The 24680-nt window shown below is 37.4% G+C and overlaps 2 protein-coding genes across 4 annotated transcripts; both read left to right on the top strand.

Moving 5' to 3' along the window:
• Positions 1–291: 291 nt before the first annotated feature.
• On the top strand, positions 292–12357 carry LOC117420934 (heparanase-like). 2 transcript variants are annotated; one of them, XM_034034710.3, is made up of 12 exons: positions 292–717; positions 2221–2366; positions 3349–3474; positions 5117–5290; positions 5867–6038; positions 6885–6932; positions 7305–7398; positions 7511–7617; positions 8344–8458; positions 9100–9227; positions 9668–9814; positions 11403–12357. In XM_034034710.3, exons 1-12 carry the CDS (start codon positions 524–526, stop codon positions 11560–11562), a joined length of 1611 nt encoding a protein of 536 aa, XP_033890601.3. In that variant the 5' UTR covers positions 292–523; the 3' UTR covers positions 11563–12357. The 2 variants fall into 2 exon arrangements, with proteins under 2 accessions (XP_033890601.3, XP_058879628.1); XM_059023645.1 differs by lacking the exon at positions 5117–5290.
• Positions 12358–16801: 4444 nt separating this feature from the next.
• Positions 16802–24255, top strand: LOC131737084 (uncharacterized). Of its 2 annotated transcripts, none has more exons than XM_059023635.1 (3): positions 16802–17306; positions 18476–18907; positions 21232–24255. In XM_059023635.1, exons 1-3 carry the CDS (start codon positions 16871–16873, stop codon positions 21825–21827), a joined length of 1464 nt encoding a protein of 487 aa, XP_058879618.1. In that variant the 5' UTR covers positions 16802–16870; the 3' UTR covers positions 21828–24255. The 2 variants fall into 2 exon arrangements, with proteins under 2 accessions (XP_058879618.1, XP_058879613.1); XM_059023630.1 differs by having other exon boundaries at positions 21223–24255.
• The last annotated feature ends 425 nt before the right edge of the window (positions 24256–24680 follow it).

Raw genomic sequence — 24680 nt, 5'->3', positions numbered from 1 at the left:
ATAAAACAAATTGTCACATTGAAAATACAGTATCTATTTTTAACTGAACAAATATAATGTATAAAGTATTAGCATTCAATTGACATGTTGTACTTCATTTGGCAGATTCAAATATTAAAACTAAAAACTTTACTGAACACATTTATACCCAGTGGCTTCATAATACTACAGGCTATATGCCTTCACCTTTCTAACCTATGTAAGCCCCACCTTCGCCTATGTTTTTGTTTTGTGCAATTCCCTGCTTGCCTGCTCAGGTACCTCTTTGATCATGTGATTACGGTGCGAAAATTAAACAAGACAGCCAAAGCGAAACTAGAGTGAAAAGTCGTTTTACTTCCTCTAGTACTACATGCAGTAGTGATTGGAAAACAAAGAAGTATGCGACTAGGAAGTGACAGACTCCTTTAGTTTAAATGCACCATTGAAAGAACATTTGGAAGCAGAAGATCTCAGAAGACGTTTGCTTTTATGACGTTATATTAGTCGTCTCGGGGCATCAAGAAGTATTTGAGTTCGCATCATGTTGGCAGTGATGACGGTGTTGGGTCTGGGGCTTTATCTTTACTCGCCAATACATGCCGTGTTTGAGAAAGAACAATTTGCAGTTGTAAACGCTGATCTAATACATGTTGAGCGAACAGTGAGCGATGCTTTTCTATCAGTGGCTGTAGATACCAACTTGGTCACTGAAGAGAGGTACATCAACCTTTTGGGGTAAGTATGGGGGGGGGGGGGGAATCCCGCTAAGGCAAGGGAAGTTTATTAATTGAAACATAAAATAAACACCTAAATTCTAGCTTAATGAATTAAAAAAGTGATATAGTACTGCTACTGTATATTGTGAAGTTTTAAAATTACACAGGCTGTGTTTACCTATTGTGGCTGAGCTTTAAACTACGATTTTGTTATTTTAAATACCATTTTTAACATGCTGCAGTAATCTTTTAAAAACACAGTGAGTTGTTCTTATTTTTTAAATACTATATCATGTTGGTAATTGGAGCATTTAAAATGTACACAAAGCACCTTTTTATTATGCAACTTACTAAATAATTACGAAATGTCTTGAATTTGGCAGCAGAAGAAATCAATTCATATCAAATGCCCAAGAAAGCCATTAACAGCGGCCTCTAGAGGACACCGCAGATATAGGCTGTCACTACAACACGTCAAAGACAGCCACACACATCAGTTTTCAACAAACCCTGTTAAAAGCCGCACTACACTTACATTTGTTTGCATCTTTGCCAAGGAAAAGTAAACGAAAACATGATTGACATGCAATAGAAGACAATCAAGGAAGGATTCTATGTTGTCCGGTGGTTAAAGAAAAGGGGGTCCTGGTTCAAATCCCGGCTCACTTCCTGACTCAGAGTGTGACCTTGAGTAACTTCTGTATGCTTCGTCTTGCTGATGAGACGTTGTTGTAAGTGACTCAGCACCTGATGCATAGTTCACACACCCTAGTCTCTGTAAATCGTCTTGGATAAAGGCGTCTGCTAAATAAACAAATAATAAAGGAATTACATTTTAAATTAGAGGATGTTAAGAATAGGAGTCTTCTAAACAATTAAGGTATTACAGGAGTTAGATGAGAACATCTTCCGACGTGTGCAAAAATTAAGATGCTCATTGGGATTATAGTTAAACAACTTGGACATAGAACCCAGTCATAGGATGATCACGTTTGCTACTAACACACCTTTTCATCACCTTTCAGATTAATTGCTCTGTACACATTTACAACCCATTCTCTCATCTCTCCATAACTGCCAAGGTGTACTGTACAGTACAAAACTTCTGATTCGGAACTGTTTTTGTAGCTCTGTAATGCAAGGTTTGCTCAGTGTTATATTCACAGTTTAATAAAACCTTTTTTTTTATTCTTAACATAATTTATAAATGATTGTATCAAAAAGATATCATGCCAAGGAAACCAGTGCATAAACGATGTCTGAAATAATGAACGCACATTGTACTGGACAAAAGAAAGTTTCTCTCGATTCATCGGTAGATTATTTAATGGGGTACCAGGTTTATTCTACTCTCAGGTTTATTTTACTTTAACGGTTTGTTTTTCAGCTAATTCAAAATGAAAGAATATTCAAACATGAAAATAACATGTCCGTCCCCATTTCATTTGATACGTTTTCAGGAGTGTATGAAATTATGCCACCCTTATATCTATACTCTATCTATTTGATTCACCTGTACTAGCTCACAGAAGCTGCGGACACTAGCAAAAGGCCTAGCTCCTGGGTACTTGAGATTTGGTGGAACAAAAGCAGACTTCATGCGCTTCCACACCAAGGAAGTGGGAACAAGACAACAGGCTTTTAGCAGACAGTTTGGAATCAAACCAGGTAATGTCATCTTCATTTGCTCTTCTTACAGTTCTGTGTCTGTGAAAGTAGACAACCCTCCTCTTTCAAATACATGCACAGACTATTCAAATAATTGGAGATTGTAAATGAAATGAGAAAATCCCTAGTCTGCAAGGTGTGCAAATTTATGTGGTCACATGACTATACCTCTGTAGGCTGTGTGTGAGTTGTGTGCAACTGTTTGGCAACAACATGAGCATGATGGGGGGTTCCTGTGCATTCAGCTTGTCCCATAATGCATTTTGTGGAAGTGGAACAGTAAAAAACAAACAAAAAAAAAAACATGTTCCTTCAATGACAAACACAACTAGAAATCTTCCACAATTTACTATGTAAGTAGTCAAAAGGCAGATATTAAAAACCCAGCGTATACTCCCATTCAACAAGAGCGTTCCAATCCCATTATATTCTTCAAATAGGAAACCATGTGCGGTTGTGTTGTGGTAGGATACATCAGCTTTACTAGAGCCCTCAAGAACAAATTGAAACACTTTGCCGTCGTGTCAGCTGCCCATTGCAAAACCCCATTTACAGTTTATGGCATAGACAATTGAATATGCTGTGTGTAGGATGTCTCTTCTTTTGAGACAGATGTTATATCTTGCAGTGCAGACAAGAGAACTGCAAAGCTGAGCAGCTCAAACTGTCTCACCCTACTTGCAACGTATTAAATTACCTTACAAACGTATTCGATTATTATAAATCACAAAAGATTATACTCAACTGCTGTTAGACTTTTTTTTTATTATCTTTTTAGTAATTGTGCTGTATCTTTACACAGAATAAGATGTATTGGAATTCTGCCAGATGCATAACTTTGGTTAATTTGTTATATCTGATTTATAATGTTTGATCCACCCACGTAGGCTGTGCACATGCATCACAGCCATATACAAACTTTTGCCTCATGTCCTATTAATGGTAATGTCAAACTGATGTTTCTAGTGTCTGTTCCTCGCAGGTGTTTGTGACAGAAGGCCTATTTCTCCTGAGACAGAGGAATATTTGAAGTCAGAGTGGGTATTGCAGGAGGAACTCATCCTTATGGAGGAACATCAAAATCATTGTTCCAAGCTAAATATTTCAGGTAGTTATATTTACCTTATACCTCAAGGTGTCTAACAGCAAAGTGTAGTTATATTTACCTTATACCTCACAGTGTCTAACATCATGGTGTAGTTATATTTACCTTATACCTCAAGATGTCTAACAGCAAGGTGTAGTTATGCAAAGGTCATATGAAGGTATAATGGTTTTAGTTTATATCAATATGACAATAGATAATTATGGACATTATTTAGCATCACCAATTTAATATTAAAATTGCCTTTAGTGGACTTGTAATTCTTTCTGCAAAATAATAAATATTTAAATATGATGGTATTAAAAAGGACATCTGTTCATGTAATTGTTCTTTAAGAAAGGAATGTGGACACAGGGTAGTAGTGGAATGTTAAATCACTGTCCCCCTTGACCTCAAAACCACCATGGATGCAAACCAAAAACCCAACTGATATATTTACTGAGTCCTAGTAGAGCCCCAGACCATATGTTCTTCATGACACCCATTTGTATACATGCTATACAAGATTTATGCAGAGTTTCAAGGCAGACTGAACAGCAACTCACTGCACTATTATCCATGATGCAATGCATGTAACAATTGGAAAGTAATGTTAGTTCCAAACCACCTATGCTGTTAGGAGGAAACAGCACGATAGAAAGATGCAGTACAGCAGGTCATTAATGATACATTTCCTAAAGGAGTATCATAAGCAAGAGGAAGCTTGTACTGTATAACCCATAGCAGAATTGACATGACAAGCCATTGCTGAGCCAAGGAAGATCACCTCTTCAGTTAGACATCCAGATGTTGCAGGCCTGAGGAGTGGTTTTGTTATTTGTCCAAGACACTCTTGAGGCCAGGGGCAGCAGTTCCATTTGATATTACCATAGGCAAAATCATTTGTCAAATTCCTTTATCCTTTTGGTGTTAAACGCGAAATCCAAATAAAACATGAAACAGACCACTTGCGTATCTTTCCATATCTTCTTAAGGTGTGTTTACTGCTTACATTTATTTTTCTAACAGAGTCAATATTTCACCACAGAAGGTTGTTTGTACTCATGTTATAACCACCTGCATTAAAAGTATCAGTAATATAACTGCCCCCTCCCTCTCTCTCTACAGGAATCCACTTTTTCTCCTGATACTTAATTATCTATTACATCTTGGTGGTCAGGCAAGAGAAAAAAAGTCACAGGAGCTAATAAATGAGTTTTTGTTACAGAAGCGAATACAAGTAAATCAACACAGGGAAAAAAAAAACTATTAAACAAAAAGTTGCCTTAATCAGGTAATGTCTAGTTGCAGCTCTCCTGCAACTTCAAATATTTTAGAGCAGTAACAAACACCAGCCTCTTCTGCACCTTCAAGAGCTTCTCATTTTATACACAGCCAGTGCAGGAAATTGATTAACTAAACAATTAAATCATTTAGCTAAATTTCCAAGGGGCTGAGTTAAGCTGCCCAGTAAAGTTGCTTGCACTTGCTGATCTGTCCACATTGTCAGGATGATAGTCTAGTCCTGGATCTTCATAGACAGCCAGGAAGTGAACCCTTTCCCTGCAACATAAAAATGCAAATTAATGAAAATACTGTGCCTTCTTACCTTGTCACAAGCTTATATACATGTACTGTATATGTAATATTTGTATTGACTTAACAGGGTCTACCGTGGATATGTTGTACAATTTTGCCAATTGTTCTGGGTTTCACTTAATCTTCGGTTTGAATGCCTTACTGAGAACTAAAACTAATACCTGGAACAGCTCCAATGCTGAAGAACTCCTCAACTACTGCCAGTCAAAGAACTACAGCATGTCATGGGAACTGGGCAATGGTATGGAACGTCTTACTTTGATACTGGCACTTCTTTGAGATTCAACTGATATACAGTTTTATTTTTATTTTTCAACCTACAAGAAACGCTTCCAGTGTTTCCGTTTCCTTGTAGCTGCTTTTAAAAGGTAGCAAACAACAAAAACTATGATAGCTGTTTATTTTAATTATGGCGCCACTATCCTTAACAAAGCTTTTAAAAACATCAAGTTACAAAAAACAACCACAGTGATAACGATGCAGATTGCATGTATAAGGAGAGTTTAATAATGAAGATTCAATCCTTGGGTAGGTATGAAGAGAATATCTAATGTATGTTTTCTGTAGGAACATTAAAAATGAACACATTGAAACCAGGTTAATCGCATATTGGAATGAACTGAAATTTTCGCATGTTTAAGAATTTTTTTATGATGGGGTATCAGGTTTATGCATTTACTGGTAAAGGCTTAATGAAAAACAGTACTGTATTAGCCACCTTTAGATCACTTTTTTGGTTATTTTGATGATACACTGTAATGTCTGTGAACTTAATACCCAAAGCCTTAAAAACATAATCATTTACTTATTTTTCTAGAGCCTAATAGCTTTATGAAGAAATCTGGAATCAGAATTGACGGCACCCAGTTGGGAAAGGATTTCGTTCACCTTCGTGAAATCCTCAGGAGATACAAAAACTTCCAAGATTCTGGACTGTACGGACCTGATGTGGGACAGCCTCGAGACCACACAGAGAATCTGCTGGAGGGGTAACACTTTTATTAAATATATAATTAAAATCACATTTAATGTAACTTTGTGTGGAGGGGGCAGAACCCCCATAATTCGTCCATAAAAGCATTATTGTCTCGCTCCGCAGGTCATCCTAGACCTAATAGCTGAATTGAGGGATGATCTAGACCCCAGCGTCAATCTAGGGACCGCTATCCCTGCACCTGTGAAAGTGCTGTGTTCTCTGCACTGCTTAGCCTCTGGTACCTTTCAGACCACAGTTGTAATGTCTGTAGGGATGGCCCAATCCACCTTTTCGAGAATTTCTGGATGACATGCTGAAAAGGGCAGGACAATACATATCTTTTCCTAAGGATACTAGCATAACTGATGTTGTGCTGTGCATAATGACATCTCTTGTAATAAGAAACACCCTACACACAACAAATTATCTCACAAAAATGTAAATGACAAAAACAAAGATTGTACTGCCAATAAACATAAAAAATGCCTCAGAATTTTCTGGAACATTATTAATTTGTCATTTAGCATATGCTTTTATTACAGAGACTAGGGGGTGAACTATGCAACAAGTGCTGCTACAGAATCACTTACAATAGGACCTCGGTTTTTATGTTTCATCCGAAGGACAGAGCACAAGGAGGTTAAGTGACTTGCTCAGAGTCACACACAGTGAATCAGTGGCTGAACTGGGATTTGAACCGGGAACCACCTGGTATCAAGCCCTTTTCTTTAACCACTGGACCACCGAGCCTCCATAGTTTACAAACCATGTGCTTACAAACACCCGTATTCACCTAGAACAGTGCAGCAGTAGTACAGATGTTACTCATGTTAAATAGCTTGTGTTTTTGTTTCTACAGGTTTCTGGAGACGGGTGGGAAAGTCATAGATGCTTGCACCTGGCATCAGTAAGTGCATAATCTGTTTCTTGTAAATTGATTATAAAAAGTTATTTTTTACAACAAACCTTAATAAATGACCCAAAAATGTCCTATTGGTCACTTGCATCAGGTAGTTTTTATGTCACCAACTTTCCTTTGATTAGGTCAGAGCAACTGAATGAAACAACTGTCAAAGTTAACTAAAAGAACCGAAACATTAAAATATCAAATTCAATCTCAACTTTATGTTAAAAACAGTCTACAGCAATGTATGCATCTGAGACCTGCAGGAAAGACATAATTTCTCTGTTGTGGTAAAACTGGGCAAAGCGTGCTTGTACTGAAGTAATACATGATGTAAAGACAACAAACACTATATCCAATTCTCTATTATCGCAGTTACTATGTGAATGGAAGAGACACATCCCTGTCAGACTTCCTCAGTCCTGAGGTGCTGGATAGCCTTGCTACAAAGACCCAAGAAATCTTTCAGGTAAAAACACAAATAACCCAGAAATGCATCATGTCATACTGGATAGTGCAATAACACAATACTATTCATTTTATGGAATTATCTTTTAACTGACAGATGTTGAACGTTGTAGGTCGTCAATGAGACAGTTCCAGGTAAAAAAGTCTGGCTGGGAGAAACAAGTTCTGCCTATGGAGGTGGAGCCCCTGGATTGTCGGACACATACGTTGCTGGCTTCATGTAAGTAAACTGTCTGCTGTGAACTAGGCACTGTGGTAAGGTAAACACTTATTGGTGTGATATGCTATTCTGGGTCTTGAATTCCAATACTGTAAGCTACTGTATAGACCTCTAAAAATCATGTTCAAGACATTAAAAAATGTTACAGAAATTACTTTATTCTCCAGTAAAGTCTATTTATCAAGCCACAATGATATGTTTGATAAAAGTACTTTCCCTCTCCACTTGCTGTGTTATATGAAATAAGACCCACTGGACTCCACAGAGTTTCCTATGGGTAGCATAAGCAGAACGAGAGGTGGGATATTTTACCTGTGACACATGAGTTGACAAGGTTGTGAAAAGAAATAAATTGGCTTCATAGTCAAAGTGAAACAGCAAGGGTCTCGAGCATTATAAGAGGTTGTTTATGGGCAACCTCATAAGTGAAATAAACAAAGCAATGTGGGATAATTTCAAACAGTACAATATATATTCCAAAATCAGATCCAGTAAAAAAAAAAAATTAAAAAAGTGTATCGCTGAAGACCAAAAAGTTAGTCAACGCTATAACTATCATCACTTATATAAAAAGGGAAATGGAAATCTGTATACAATTACTGTAAGTGTCTTAGAATTTGTGCCTGGAAATGGGCAAGCATTGAAATAAAACTCTGGTCTGAAATCCAAAGAACCAAATTTGTACAAAACTTGAATACCTAACCTCTTTTTGTTGGTGGTTTCTAGGTGGCTAGATAAACTGGGACTCTCAGCCAGACTGGGCATTGACGTGGTCATCAGGCAAGTTTTGGTTGGGGCTGGATCTTACCATTTAGTTGATTCCAATTTCGACCCATTGCCTGTGAGTAATGCATTTATAATACACGGTGAACAATAATTTTCCTATTACCTTCAATGTTTTACAGTCTTATTATACACAATGGTGGTGCATGTATAATAAGATTAGGTGGTGGCCTGAGACCTGTGTTATAATAACATTGACCAGATACAGTATAATAAGGTTGATTATAAAATTGCCAACCTCATTTTTTGTAAACAAACTCTACCACCAGTACATGAACACAACAAAGCGCAGTGAATATCAAAACAAACAACAACGGCCTGCAGAATTTTTAAATATTATCTTCAGAAGACAGGGAGAAATGTGACTTTTTTAAAAGGGTTAAAAGACTAAAATACCAAAAGGAGAAAATGCAATCTAAACTGTTATTGGATATTGTTAAAAATGAGGTTGTGGTGAATTTCATATTTAATATTTAAGGCATTTATTCGCCCAAGGTAGTGAGACTTTCAAAATCTCGGTCTCTATGACGGTGTGCGTCTAATTTTTCATTGACATACTTGACATACTTGTTTTTACTCCTGTTTCTGCACCTTCTTGGTAAACTCAAGGGGCAACACTGAGAACGTTATTAATGTGTTTGAGATTTTCTATGTTTCCAGTGATGTGATCACATCGCTCATAATCTATCTTACCTTTAGGACTATTGGCTGTCTTTGCTATACAAGAAGCTGGTTGGCCCTAAGGTGCTTGCTGCTACAGCGTTCACCCATCAAGGAACAGAAAGCAAGCTTCACCGTGTGTACATGCACTGCACCAAGAGCAACAGGTAAGCTGTGCATACTGAATGACGAGATTGTTGTCTGATCACCGTTTCTTTTATTAAACACTTTTTTAAAATGTATTAATGGTTACAAGTATTTCAGTAACATGGTTAACATGTACATTTTCATACAATGCCATACAATTCCACTGACCCACGATAGAGACTCTCCAAGCTGTCCTGGAAATAATAAATAAGCCATTTGATATTAACTAAGCATTAGCTAACCACAGTAAAATAATGAAACATATTTGTTGTCATGTTAGAATGGTCAAATATTGAGAGACCAATATTTAATAAGATGTTTTAAAAAGAGCACATGTAGTGTTCACATATTGTAATTCCTCATAATATAATTGCCATGACTAGATGAAGTTCTGGGGCTACAGTTTGGAGAATGATGTTAGGATACAATGATCCACACATAAAGTTCTTCTTTATTACAGTGAGACCTCTGGGACAGGAGCTGTAACAGTGTTTGCCTTAAATCTGAGTAAGAAAACATCAACAATCCACCTACCTCCACTCTTATCTGACAAAACAGTCGTCCTTTACCTCTTAGAGCCTGCTGGAGAAGATGGCTTACATTCAAGGTATGCAGTAGACTACTGTTCTTATTATACGGTCCAGTCATAGTCAAAATTATATTTATCAATGTTTCAACTTTTGTGGGGCAAGTAAGTTTTGAGTTGAGAGACGTGCAATGGATGTTACACTATGGTACGTGCTATTCTTACTGGCTTAGCCAAACAAGTTCACAAAAATCTAATTAATAAAAATGTATTGTATTGTTATGAGTTTGGTTCTCCCCTGAAACGAAAAGTCTGTGGTATAAAATCCCTTAATAGTACTTTCAAATATGTATTCAGTCTAAGTTTAGCTGGTACACCACATTGTTACCATTAACCTGTCCACCTGCACTCACAGTAAATGTATGAAATACCACATTTGTTTTATGTGGTATTTCTTACAGTTGTATTTTTAACATCCACTTGGGGCAGAGTGTTACAAGGGGACATGTTATTGGTTACAATCTGGTGTACCAGCAGAACTTAGAGAAAGTACATGTTTAAGAGCTCATTTCAGGCTGTTAAGTGCTGATAAGTCCCCTGTTGGAAAATATAATCGAAGAGTAGTGTGAAACAAACCAGTCATACTTCGGTCTAGATAAGAACTAATAACACAGACTGTGCCAGGGTAGAGTTACAGCCAAGGCTGGTACTGGCATGAAGGAGACCCAGAGACAGAAGCTGCAAGTTTTAAAGCGCTTTTGCACATTTTTTATGACAAAATAATAGAACAAACAAACAGTGGCACGGTGGCCAAAAACAAAAGGTTTAAACAAAACACGAGAAGCACTTTTCAATATACCTGATGGCTTCAGGCTGAGCCGCCACTTCCAGTATGCACGGCGTCGCAACTCCCCTGAACACCAACGATAACTCTTCATTTACAGCGCCCCGCAAAACACACCTTCACCAGCTAACACCAACATTAACTCACCATTCATTCTAAACTAACACCCATGATCACACTTTTTATACACCGGTGGTTGGAGTCTAATTAATCATTAATCATTTATTCAATTTACAGCTCCAGCCACTTTCCCATGTATTTGAACAGGGAGGAATTTAACCCCCTCCCTGCCACCCAATATTCCCCACACATTCCACCGACAGGGCTTCCACCCTGCCACATACCTCCCCCCTATATGCACAGCACACATGGCTGCAATCGACCACCTCCCCCCTAAAACACCAACCCCTTCCCCTCATGTCCATCTTTCTCCCTATGGATCCTTGTGGGCGGGATGGGGGGGGTCAGTCCACCTTCCAGTGCCTCCTCACGGGCTGAGACCCGGTGACGGGATCCAAACCGTGTGGCAGGGACGACTGGAGCGCAGGCTGGTGACCGGGCTGTTGCACCAGCAGGCAGAGGTGCGAGTCCTAGAGCCAGCAAAGCAACGTCTGAACCCCCAGGGGGAACCAAACAGGAGGCAGGGGGTACACCAGTCACGTCTGCCAAAGGCGCAGTGACGTCTTGGGTTTCTTAGGTCCCTGTTGGCACAGGAAACTGATCCGTATAAATTAGTTGACTGTAATATTTCAGACCTGTACCAAGTGGCTCTTTTAATGTTTCACATGCACACAAATAATAACCATCTTGTGTTATCTCCTTAAGGTCTGTGCAGCTGAATGGAAAAGTGTTGAAGATGGTGGATGACACAACACTGCCAGTCCTGACAGGGATACCCCTACCTGTGGGAAGCCCTCTCAAACTCCCAGCTCTGTCCTTTGCATTTTATGTGGTGAAAGATGCCAACGCTCCTGCATGTAGATAAAACCACACACAGTGTAGATTGTCCAGTCGTGTTAAACACTTGACACTTGTGTCAGGCTAAACGAAAAAGGGATTGTGTGTTGTGGCTTTTAGGTCATTTAATCTCATAGGAAGGATTAGCTTTTACAAGCAAAATATGTTTCTCAAAAATATCTGTCCATTTTCTATTTATGCAACTATTTAAGGCAGCAGCTTCATATTTGTAGGGTTATTTGATATGTGAAGAGTGCAATATATAGTTTACACTGGAAAATATAAACTCAAGGGAGCATATTAACAGTCATTATTTAATATGTGTAAACATTAAAGTACATCAGGGACTAGAGTGAAATCTATGGTATATAAAATAAATTATTAAATACATTAAAAAAAATATTGAGACATCATGCATCGATATACTGTATTAAGCCTTTACTGTAACTTTACATTTTTAGATAGAGTGACAAAGTCAAGGACGGATGATATGAAAGCCTAAGATTGTCCGATCTCTGTACCCTGTGTAAATTAAAAGGTGCAGTAACAGAGGACTAACCAATAGAGGGCATTAGTCCGATACATTATAGGACTCAGGACAACACCTGAGTCTTAATCTGAACGCTGTAATTGAATGATTAATTACAGAAGAGAGGACAAATTAACAGGTAAACAGTTTAGCCGTCCTGTTGACAGTGAGGGTTAACAACCCAAAGTGTATTCAGGTCTCCGATTGGAGTTTGTGTTTGTTTTGTTTATTTGTTTTGTTTAAACCTTTTGTTTGTAAACAATAAAAGTGCGCTGAAAAGCGCTGAACCGTAAACAGTGTCTGGAATTACATTTGTGTGTGTACATCTACACCACTACACGGCCACGCCACCACAGCCGATTACTTCATAAAAAGAAATATGCTTCGTACCTGTATGAACAGGTTTCCATAAAAAAATTGGAACCATTGGATGAGGGCCAGGGATTAGAGGTGATATACTGTATTTTGGGCTGGGGCTGTCAATTCAATTGTTAATAATCATGAGATACATAATGTGCAATGTGCAATAATATAATAACCCAAACTTCACCATGTTTTCGGCCACAACACTTGATTAAACAGACGTTAAAAAAATATATATATCTTCGGGTTTGTGTTTTTATTTTACAACACACTCGTTTGATTTATGTAGTGCTACTGTACCATCTTGCATGATAAAGATTTGACATTGAAAATATCACACAAATATTTCAGGGAGGAGAGAACTTTTTAGAATGGGTCATGTTTACACTGGCCTCTATACAGAAAGTCCACCTTGCTGAGACTGCCACAATGGTAAAATATGCTGTATTCAACATGACCAATATCCATAAGTGTGAATCAGTAGTAAGACACAACTTCAGTATTCATGAGATGTGATGAATATTAAATAGTAACGATTAGTCACATGATCTTTAAGCAACATGTACAAAATCAATGCAAAATAGGAAAACATTCATTGACATGGAAGGAATCAAAACGTGGCTCAGTTCATTTCTACAAATATACCATACGGTAGTTCCATTAAAGGAAATATATTCTTTTTGGTTGTCCCTTGTAGGCAAAAATCCCAATCTTAATGCCTGTTACAATTGTTGTTCTGCCAGCTTCATATGCACATTCACAGAGCCTCAATAATAAGGGCCATACCACAGACCATCTTTCTGAAAACGACATGTTTGAATTATACGTTTACACATTTTCCAAGTGTTAAATGCTAAACATTTTTCATAAATGTTTAACCAGATATGCATGTATATAGAGATCAACTGTAGTGTTTATACATAGGTACAGTTTAAAGGAATTTATTCAATACCTCTTTAGAATATTTTCCATATACATGTAGCAGGGGCTTAGGTCTGTTATAAAAAATAATAAAATAAATAATTTATGGTAGCCGTCTACGCCACCACCTTCAGACTAGGTTAAAAAGGCTTGGGTTATTTTGTTTGGCACTGGAATAAATTTAGGCAAGAGAAAGACAATGCAAGTTTAACAATGTATTATTTCTTCAAGGGGAGAATGCAAATAACATACAATACAATGTTACAAATCCAATGGGGTCTTTCTGATTTATTTTGTAGGCCCTGAAGCACCCTACAAATCAAGCTAGCATACAAGAGTAAACTAGCCACTGCCCAATCCCACTTACTATTTCAGACGACTCAATCGCACTATGCTTTTAGCCTAAGAGATTAACCAAAAGTTATGTCCAATTCTGAATACAGATTTTGACTTGCAGTACCTTAACCACCCACTACAGTCAAGAGTGCTAAAGCATTTAAATTAGCTGGCCAGTGATATTTCAATAAAATGGATATCCCCCGATCCCCCACTTAAAATTACAATACAGAAATATAAAAAAGGTACAAGACGGAATACAAAAGTTGGCCACATAAAATAATTAAAACAAAAACAAAAAAACACTGCTAACTGCGTGTTTAGTTCAGACTTGTCTACACACTTATCAAAGTCCAGTTCAATATTTTTCCTTTCGTTTGCCGCATTCCCCTCAGTAGCGCTGTTCATCAGCACGCACAGTGTCAGACCAGGAACAGGAACCTTCAAGCACAACAGGCAGCATCAGGTAAAGCAGCTTGTGTTTTTAAATAAAAAAGACAAAAAAAAACCCTTACAATTACTAAAACAAATCCCATACAAAACTGAAACTGAAACTGAAACGAAACAATCCTTCAAGCACAACACACCGTATCAACCAAAGCAACACAACTGACTCTGAACAGCTGGCTTTCGAATCTACTGGTAGCGAAGTTTGGGGGACGGGCCACTTGCTTTGCAACCAATCGTAAGATCTTACAAATCATTCAATTGAACCTTGTTGAGTTCTATAATATTTGAACACCAAAATTAAGAAAATCACTCGTGCAAGACAAACTAAATAAAAATGTGCGCAAAAAGTAAATATAATAATTGGTGATAATAAATAAGTGCAAAAATAATCTGATGAATATAAATACCGTGTTACACACATGTACTCTCAAAAGCTTTGTAATTTAAGTTCATCATAATAATGACATCACTTTAATAGAGGGCTTCTAATGATTGGTTACGTAATCTAACAACCCTAGAAAAAGACAAATGTTTTTTTAAAAGGTTGGCTTACACCATAAAACCTATTGAGAAACTGATTAGTGTAATAAAAAAGAGGTTTGATTGAGGATAATTCTGTTATGACTGAATGTAAATTAAAAGCAAATTGGTTGCAGCAAAGGCTAAAATTAACCCATAATATTTGTTGAATCACACCCCAGTGAGACGGTCCACACAGAAAGCGATTCCTGGGTTTGACACAGGCTGGCAGCTGGGACAAATCACTAGCTTCCAGCTGGCTGGAGATAATTATGCAAATTACTGAAAGGTTGCTTCTTTTGTTTGCATAAAGTAATTAAGCCAGTTAGGGGACTTGTTGGGAATGATGATTTAGCTCTGGTCAGTGGCTAGAATGTGAGCCTTACTATTCACAGCTGGGTGAACATTATTCCTTATGTAATATATGAGGGCCTTTCAGGGTCTTTACACACAAATACATTTTGCATCAGTTGTTTGCTGAAATTGGAGGAGGTGTCTGGCCTATTGCATTCCACGACCTGCCAATACAGATGGGGACTTGTCAGCCACATATATCAGTAGGGTTTTGTCCAAGAAGTTAATATGTATGCAGCAACCACTAACCTCTAAGTCATCTTCTTCATTGTCTGATACAAGTTCTGATCAAGTATTTCAGTAACATAAATCTCCGGCTGTAATTTCAAAATTAGAGCTATCAGTACAATGACGAAGCTGAAGACCATGACACATATCAACAGTATGTACAGAACAGTACAGAATAAAAGCAAAATGTGCAATTAAAGGTTAATCACCACAATTTGACAAGCAAAAAGTGTGATACAGATGGATGGACGATCACAGAGACAGACACATCCATATAGCCCCAGTTTTATCCAAATTAGATAAGCAGTTCTCAAGCTATGTAAACATGTAAGTGTGACAGACAGACACATGTACAAACAGAATCTGATACTCTCTACGCTAAGCAATGTTAAAATCAAGCTCCATGTCAATTGGAAAAACAGTTCTCAAGACACATGCACAAATGTAAGTGTGTATAGTCAGATATGTGACCACCTCCACACTATATCCATTTGCAAGGGATTTCATCCCCAGCGGAGAAAAAAAGCAAAACATTATTTAAAGTTCAGTGCAGAGACTGATCACAGGACACAGCTGGAAATTCAGTGGAGATTGGTTTGGACAGGAGGAAGTAGACACTTTGGTCAGTGTTTAATGAGCCTTGTGTTGCTGCTGAGTAACTGTGAGCTGACCAGTTAGATACCTCTGGTCTCTAACTTTTCTTATGTTCAAAAAACATTCCTTGTAGCACTGAAAGCAATTTTTTTTGGTGGAAAATAACCACTGACGCACTGATTATACAGCTAGGGTCCTTTTCGCAAAGCATTTACCCCAAAATGTTGATGTTACATAAAGCTTTAAATAAATAATTAAGGATGTGTATTTCAATTCATCTTAGTATCTGCTACAAGTTTAGCACTGTGGAAAATTATTTTTGGCCCAACTGTATTGTGGATTGCAAAGAATATGAGTTGTTCTATAATATAAACATATCTTTTTTTTTTTTTTTAAATATAATTATATATATTTTTATTCATTTCAAAAATAGTACAATAAATATCCATACATGTAATAAATATATTACATATATGCACATATATATGAAATAAAATGCATTAAAAGATCAAATAAATAAATACATAAAGACATATAATATTTAGATATTACATCCAGCTCAATTCATATTAGTCAACGCTTTACCTGAACACGTTCTAATTCCTAATTTCAATTAAAAGTAATAAAAACTTATTAAGATGCGGTAAAATACAGATAGTAAAAAAAAAAGAAAGAAAATGATAGCATCACCAAGTTCCACTGAAATGCATGGAGAACCCTAGTAGTACTAAAAACCACGTGCTCTCTACCGCAGTTGCAGACAGACGGATCTCCCGGAGGTGTTTCTCCGTTCTTTCTTGCGGCGATACGTCATTATATTTGGGCGGAGCTTCAGAACACAGGCAGAGAGTGAGGTCTTTTCCGTTGTTTTACACACGTTTTAACGGTAATGTTTAAGACACCGTAAATAAATGGTTGCAATGGCTTGTATTTCTACTTATTAGTTAAGTGTTATAATACAGCATTTACGCTGTGTGCAAATCATACACCGATCACGATCAGTCTATTGTACGTGCTAGTAAGCATATTTGTGCTAAACACAATGAGTAGTAAAGGCAAGAAAAACAACTGTAAATTCTCATTTTCTGAGTTGGATATACTTATCACTGGAGTGACAAATTATTATCATAAACTTTTCGGAAAAGGCAGGTCATATACAACTTCCATAGAACGATCTGCATTCTGGACAGAAATGACACATAAAGTGAATTCTGTGTCGAACGTTAAGAGAAGCAGAAAACAAGTAAGACACCGATGGGATGACCTAAAAAGGGTTCTTGTTAGAAGAATAGTCAAGCAGGGTACACCCCCGGGTGTTAATGCCGTCTTTGAAGAACTAAAGAAAACTAAAACGAATAATGATCGCAGATTAAACAAGACCGACGCGAGTTTTGATGTTAGCTGTGCTGTGGAAGAATACCCGTATCCTGCAGCAGGTAATACAACAACTGCCATTCCACATTATGACATAGAATGGGGTAAGTACAACTTCCGCTGTTTTAATAACGTTTCTGCACAACCGGGTTAGCTAGGCTATATTAAGTGCCGTTGTCCTGATTTGAGGATAGATTAGTTTATAATTTTTGGAGCATGTTAAACTGGCACCTATCTATAATCTAGAAATTCTCTTTAATTGGTGCTCTAAATGTAATATACCGTATCAAATTACATAAATACAGCTTGGTTAAAAAAAAAAAAAGTCACATTTGCATAATCATGGAAAAAAACATTTAATATCAGTATTTCAATAATTTAATATCAGTATTTCAATAATTTTATAAATCAAATCTCATGATCGGTTACCATTCTGGCATCCCGAGAAAATTGCTATTGAGAGCTAAACAAAGTAAATGTAATCATACACCCTTTTGAACTCCTTTGAGCTATAATTTAAGGGAAATTCCTGCAGTGATCAGCTCTGGTGAATGCTGCTCAGAGCTGGTGGTTTGCTGGTATTCAGCTGGTCGTGCAGATTGATTAAGTTGGTCCAGGAAAACGGGATCTATTTAAAAGCCCTTTACTGTAAATTTCAAGGTTTGTTTCCTAAAGTAGTTTTGATGGAAACCTTGTCTGTTTTATGCACAGAGGTTCTGTCGCTCCAAACCACTTTTAGTCTTTGATGAACTTCATATGAACAATATAATTAAATACATGGATTATGTTGACTCTTGTGTGACTATTTTGACTGCAATATCATATGGGTGTGGATGTGAGAATCAAGCATCTTGGCTGCAGCGTGTAGAGAAAACACAGGTGCTGCTGGCTTCTACAAGAATTGTTTTTAAAAACTACCCCATGCAGTATTTTTTATAATCTCTGGTGAGCAATTTTTTTTTTCTGAGGGGGGGGGGGGGGGGGGGGGGGGCGGTGCTTACTCTACTTGGTTTATGTCAGAAACCCTTGAAGGAATTACAGCCTTGTTATGTACAGTTGGGTTTGAGTTCTTTATATCCTTAATACTTTTCATGATGCTGATGGCTCTAATTATGTTTTATTTGCAGGAGTTACAGATTTGTGACACACTTGTTTTGTATTTAGTTTATTGGGGATTTGTTTACTGGTATATAAAGTAACAGAGTACAGCATTTATGGTGTAATTTAAAGTCTGGTGTATTATCAGATTATTTCTGCAACTCTTTTTAAACAGAGAACAGAAGCGAATCAGAATCGGATGAAACCGTGGCAGGAGTCCAGAAAAGAAGAACTTGTAAATTCTCCGATTTTGAGTTAGATACACTTGTGACAGAAATATCAAACAATTACAAAGCACTCTTTGGAGAGGAAAGATCAGTTACGTGCTTAAGCGAAAGGACAAGAATCTGGAGTCAAATAACAGAGAAAGTCAATTCTGTGTCTGCCATCAGACGAAGTGAAAAACAAGTAAAACACAGATGGGATGACCTCAAAAGGCGGTCCACCTGTCTGTTAAATCTGAAGAAGCACCCAAAAGTTAAAACAGCTAATGTGGAGATGAACATTATTGAAAGAAGAGTTGTAGCTATTGTGTATCCTGAGTGCCTCCCACTTCTTGACGAACTTGGATCTGCAGAGTCAAACACACAAAATGAATTTCCAGAAGGTGATTTACATTTTTTATTTCAACACAATAATTAAGCGATAGTGCCTGTCGATGACGGCTCTATCGTGTGATAGTTAACCATGATGGGAGTTATGCTTCCCAAGCCGAAGGCAAGGGTGCTAACGAAAATCAAGGTCAACTATCACACGGTAGAGCCGCCATCGAGACGGCACTATCGCTATTAGAAAATTATTTTTACCAATTATTTGTTTTCTTTAAAAAAAACACCTTGAAATTGTACCGATTCGTCAGGTACCTTTCCGCTGAGTAAAGACACTAAGAAAATAGTCCCAAACATTTTTTTAAATATAAAACAAGGGTGACATACATATAAAGAGAAAAACAATGAGTTTTTATTTAGTAAATCGATTATTAACTTGTTAGGGATTTAAACCCCTTTTTATAATCGGGCCATTGCCTGAGGAATGAACGGAGCAACTACTTACCAGTCCGTGTGCGATGGAGTCTGAACTACCAATACAATCTCTCATTAAATGCCACTCTAAAATGCCTCCTAACTCACCAGGTTTCTACCTTGAGCCAAGCCGTTTCTCTCCGGAATCTATACGAATGGAGCAATATTACTGAACTGTCTGCGTCTCGCTTTGTTATTGTTGAAAGATGCTGTGCCTGTGCTCCAGTCGAGCATACAGTCTGTGATTGGCTCTCGGCAGTTGCAGGTACAGGATTGGTTGCTTTCGTCGATGCAAAGTATGTACAATGTTATGAAAGGGTCAATGTGATATTAATCCAGGTTACTATGAATACACTTAATGACACTTAATTGCTCGCACAGTAATTTAGGGCGACTGATTTTCCATTCTGGGAATGGCAAATTCAGTTTTTCAAAATGACCAGCTACGTTTTTTTCTGTTTTTCAAAATGACCAGTTATGTTTTTTTTTCCCATTTTTACCAATTTATTAAGAATTAACAATGTAATTTGAACATAAATAATATTTTTACATTAAAAATCTACTGAATTAATTTTTTTAATTTTTAAGTCCCTAAGATACTGTAATTTTCAGGAAAAATCTTTCTTAAAGCAGTCCACTAGTAACAATGTACTGTAGGTCAGTCAACAATTAAAGGTGTTTTGAAAAAAAAAACAGCTTATTGCTGGCATTATAATATGTAGACTAGTTGAAAACGAGGGACATTATTACAAAAAATATACAGTTTTCATAAAATTACAAATTAAATACAATGTTCAGGACACTTTTATCTCCTATCTGTAGTTTCATCTGCAACAACGCAGACTGGTTTATGCTGTACTTGCTGTAAAACTGCTTGGTACTTTACCTAGATTGCTCCAGTAAAAAACCAACTGTATAAATGGGTAATTGTATGTAAAAATAATGTAATTGTATGTAAAAATAATGTGATATCTTGTAACAATTGTAAGTCGCCCTGGATAAGGGCACCTACTAAGAAATAAATAATAATAATAGCCACACGAGATGAAAAATCACTCGGAGTACATAGTATTATTAAGACGTTAATGATAAATGAGAAATAATAAGTTATAAAACTAAAGGTTTCATCTCAACCACCGTGTTGTTTCCTTGTGTTGAGCGGGTGACAGAGTAATGGATTTGCGATAATAACTAAATAAATGAATACATAAATTCAATTAAGTTATTTTAATCGGGGGAGGGGCGGGGGGGGTTGACAATCGTTTTTTTTCAGTACTTTTCACTTTTCTGTATATACAACTCCAAAATTATTCCATAGAATAGAACTCACAAAAGGGCTAGTTGCTTTTTTAAACAACTCGACTCACACAGCACACAGGCAGCGCCGCAACACAGACAGACAGTCCATCAGCGTAATGCCCACAAAACCACCTGTTTTCTCGTTATCCAATGATCCAAATAAACATACAAAAATGTTTTATACAAGCATCATCGCTGGGCTTCTGGGTAGTATAGTTTTCAAAGCAATCCATTATTTTTTATAGGAGAATAACAGCGGTAGAAGACTGTTTGCACAGTTTTTTAAAGGTGCAGTTGCAAAGCAGAATTCCATTCCCAAAATTCCAATTCCGTTCCAAATGCCTAATTCCACGATTCCTTCCGTGGTTCCGTGATTGTGGGAAATCAGTAGCCCTAGTAATTAGATCATTTGCTTACTTCAGTCAATCAATGTTTAGTGTATAGAAATGAATTATCTGTACTAATTAATCTTAATAGTGGCACACCTAACACTGTTTAAAATAGCTATTGTCATTTATATGTTGCTATGTAGTGCGTTGTTTTTCACAGTTCCATTAACACTGTAGTTTTGTTAATTCATTCTTTCTTTTGCTGTTCACAGTGTTTGTAGAAGTTCTAGCTGATGATGAGCCAGACAAAGTTGAAGAAAGTCACACTGGACCAATCATAATTGTCCAGCCCCATGAATCTTCTCTCCTGGAGGATTTTACTCCAAGGATTGTGGGCCCACCCTTTTCATTGGCACCCTGTTCGCTTTCACAGGATCAGCACATGGAACAGGGACACCCTCCGCTGCTGGATGAAGCGTTGCAGGATAAGAAAGAGCCACACCATTATATATATTCTGGTGAAACTAATGAGACTGTTGTTAGCCATGTTAGTGAAGGGAACCAGGTTACTAATACAGGTTTATCCGAGCTTAGTAACCAGGTTGCACTACTGGCAAATCAGATAGGTCAACTGACAAACCAGGTTGGTGATCTTGGACGAATTATGATGCAGAGGAACAATAGTGAGCAGTTTCAAATGGAACAGATGACTGTTAATCAAAACATTTCAGCCACGCTAAGTCTCCTCACCGCGGTTATTGCCTCTGGGGCTTTCTCAACAGCCCGTGTAGTTTCTGATAGCAGTACACAGACTGTTTCCCCTATTGCAACAACATGTAAGGACCCAGAGTGCCAGACATCACCAACAGTAGAATAATCCAGAACGGCTGCCTCTTCTAGTGCCAAAATGTTTCACGCGTATTGAAAAATGTGAAAGGCCTTACTCAAAACTATCGTGTTGAGTTTTAAACAATACTATGGATAGTAGTGGCGTGTTGTTTATTCAAAGTGATATCTGCATCTGGTCGGGTACCTGCGGATGACCCGGAAGTTTTTCACAGTTTGCGGTTCGGGTGCAGGTCAAATAAATGTACATTTCGGGTCTGAATTTGAATAACCAAAAATGTTTTCTGTCATTTTAGCGTACTCTTCTCTTACCCTTTCCCAAATAACATATTAGAAAGTAAATGTACAAGTATTTCCTGCACTAAAGCAGGATGCGATTAGGGAAGAGTCAGCTGACTAAGCCGTGTTCTCGCTTGTTTGATATGTCACAAGATGCTTTAACCACGTCTGCTTGGTGATATTAAAAATGTTTGTGGATGAGGTGAAACAAAAAATAGCGCAGGGTTTATGTCATGTAGTTCGAGAGGTAAATCAGAAGTGAGGAATTCTTTTGGAATCATAGTGAATGAAAATAACGAACATGTGACTGGATTCGTTGCTTGTAAAACTGCGTTGCTTGTCATTATGTCTTTGTGAACGACAGCCACAAAACTGGTACATCTCTGCGAAAGCACAGGTGTAGCTCCCTTTCAACTGGTGGCACGAAAGGAATAGACAGGTATTTTATAGTAAAGTAGAGATAGTTAATATGTTACAGTGTTAAAATATATCTAGACCACTAGAGAAAGCTACCACGCTGTATAGCCTATTGTATAAACTCGATCTGTGGAGAATGGTAGATATATCTGTATCAATGGGAATGTGAGAGCCAGTCGGTGCAGGCAATAAGTAAAGGACAAACACTTGCGGGTTCGGGTCGTGTTGCAGGTCTTATTAAAGCGGGTCGGGTCAGGTTGCGGGTTCGAGTCGGGTCCTGTAGTAGCGGGTTTGTTTACAGTAAAATCAAAATAATTGCCAGGTTTATTAAAAGTCGGGGAGTTGATCTTTAGGGGTACACCATGAGATAACATAAAACACAGGGACTTTTTCTTGCAACTAGACCACTGAATCTCCATAGCCAGAGAAAGATGAGATTTTTTTTTTTTTTTAGAAAGAATGTAATGTCTGTAAAATTTTTTTTAAACAATTGCCGTGCACAGTTATGGCCAAAAGTTTTGCATCAACTATAGAATTAACTCATTTTGCTTCATAAAGTTGAATGAAACCTGCTGAATAATGTTACATTAACATATAGAATTACATACCGCTTGATAGTTTGAACATGAAATACTGTAAAACTATTATGGCTTCTGGTAGATTTATGTTAAATAAAATATCTCAATTATGTTCATATATATATAATTATATAATTATTTCTCAATCCTAAAATTCTAGGCGTTGCAAAACATTTGGTCATAACTGTACATCCATATACCACATTAACTTAATTACAGAATACAGTTTTGGAAGTTGTGAGAATATCTTGGCTTTAACAGTTTGTTTTTTGTGGTAAATTTCATTTTTATAATTAAAATGCCTCCTCCAAGTCATATATCACTGAGATAGGATACCTGTTTTTACAGAATGTATCACATCAGTGACTGTGCCTTGCAGTCAGATATCAGGAACACGTGGACAGAATACTCTTGGGTTTATACACTGATTTTGAGAGTTAATAATCAGATATATGCTAAGAATAAAGATTTTACTCCAATGATGTCCTATATTTTGATCCCCCTTGTTCTCCTCAGGCTAGAATGTTCCTTTAAAAAAAGCCAAGGAGAACTGAAAGTTGTCTTCTGATCCCACCAACATGACAATCACTTCTTTACAATCAGGAGTTCAGCTATGGATGTAGACACCTGGAGAGCAGAGATCCGCCCTTCAGATGTCTGCTTGAGCTCCCCGAGTGCTTGACCAGTGTGTCCGTTGAGCTGAAGCAGTTTCTTGAAGATTGTACCTCCCCAACCTGTAGGAGCACCAGCACCAACGCAATGCTCCCCGCAGGATAACATGCGCTCGACTACACACAACAGGGTTGTCATTTACCAGATGAACCACTCAGGGATCCACACCATTAAGCACACCAACTGCCATGTGTCCAGTTAATTGTTTCTTTGAGTTGGATAATCCTGATGGGATCTGTTTCTGTTTGAAAGGCTTGGTTATCGCTCCTTTGTGGTCTTGCACGCTCTCAGTAATGCCATCTGTGGTGCCATCTAGCATATGCTTCTTCTGAATGAGAAATCAAGTGTAAAAAGATTTCTTTGGTCATAAATGCCATGTTTTGTTCTTACCACCCCAACTGCCCAGAGGTCTAATACTGTAGGCTTTTGTTTGTGTTTTTATACATGATATACCTTTTCCTTTTTTTTTTTTTTTACAGAGATTGTTATTCTGTTATTTTCACTGTTATTTGTTTTCTTTTTCCCTGTCTGTTTAAAAACACAATAAACAGAATGAAATACAAAGAATAATGATCAAAAGTGAAATCAGAGTTATTGTTCTTTTCTTCCTGGATGTTGCTGTCAATTATATTTTCCTCTAGGTGGTGCTGTTGCGCTATTGGCACGAGTACAGTGATCTCTGACCAAGCCGTTTGCAGGCATTCTTCTTTCACAAAATACACTTAAGGGAACAGCAATGTTAAGATATTATATCAATAAAATGGGTCAAGATTTATCCTCCCCTTTACATTAATATACCCAATAGATTTTGCCCAAATCTAGAATGATTTCCCCCTATTCACAAATGTTTTACACATGACTTATTTAAAGACTGTTCTAGTAACCCATCTATGTTAAACTAGGTTCTGAATCGGCCTGATCACCTTTATTAGTACAGA

The sequence above is a fragment of the Acipenser ruthenus genome, chromosome 1, assembly GCF_902713425.1.
Source record: "Acipenser ruthenus chromosome 1, fAciRut3.2 maternal haplotype, whole genome shotgun sequence".
Taxonomy (NCBI): domain Eukaryota; kingdom Metazoa; phylum Chordata; class Actinopteri; order Acipenseriformes; family Acipenseridae; genus Acipenser; species Acipenser ruthenus.
Note: the sequence above shows the minus strand (reverse complement) of the source record. Positions and strands in the feature narration are given on the sequence as shown.

What these genes read in the sequence shown, in the direction of transcription:
- LOC117420934 (XM_034034710.3), top strand. Translation starts at nt 524, where the DNA reads ATGTTGGCAGTGATGACGGTGTTGGGTCTGGGGCTTTATCTTTACTCG. An exon ending in AGGTACATCAACCTTTTGGG is followed by an intron (nt 718 to 2,220) that starts GTAAGTATGGGG and finishes CACCTGTACTAG; the next exon opens with CTCACAGAAGCTGCGGACAC. An exon ending in GTCATGGGAACTGGGCAATG is followed by an intron (nt 5,291 to 5,866) that starts GTATGGAACGTC and finishes TTATTTTTCTAG; the next exon opens with AGCCTAATAGCTTTATGAAG.
- LOC131737084 (XM_059023630.1), top strand. Translation starts at nt 16,871, where the DNA reads ATGAGTAGTAAAGGCAAGAAAAACAACTGTAAATTCTCATTTTCTGAG. An exon ending in ACATTATGACATAGAATGGG is followed by an intron (nt 17,307 to 18,475) that starts GTAAGTACAACT and finishes CTTTTTAAACAG; the next exon opens with AGAACAGAAGCGAATCAGAA. An exon ending in ACAAAATGAATTTCCAGAAG is followed by an intron (nt 18,908 to 21,222) that starts GTGATTTACATT and finishes TGCTGTTCACAG; the next exon opens with TGTTTGTAGAAGTTCTAGCT.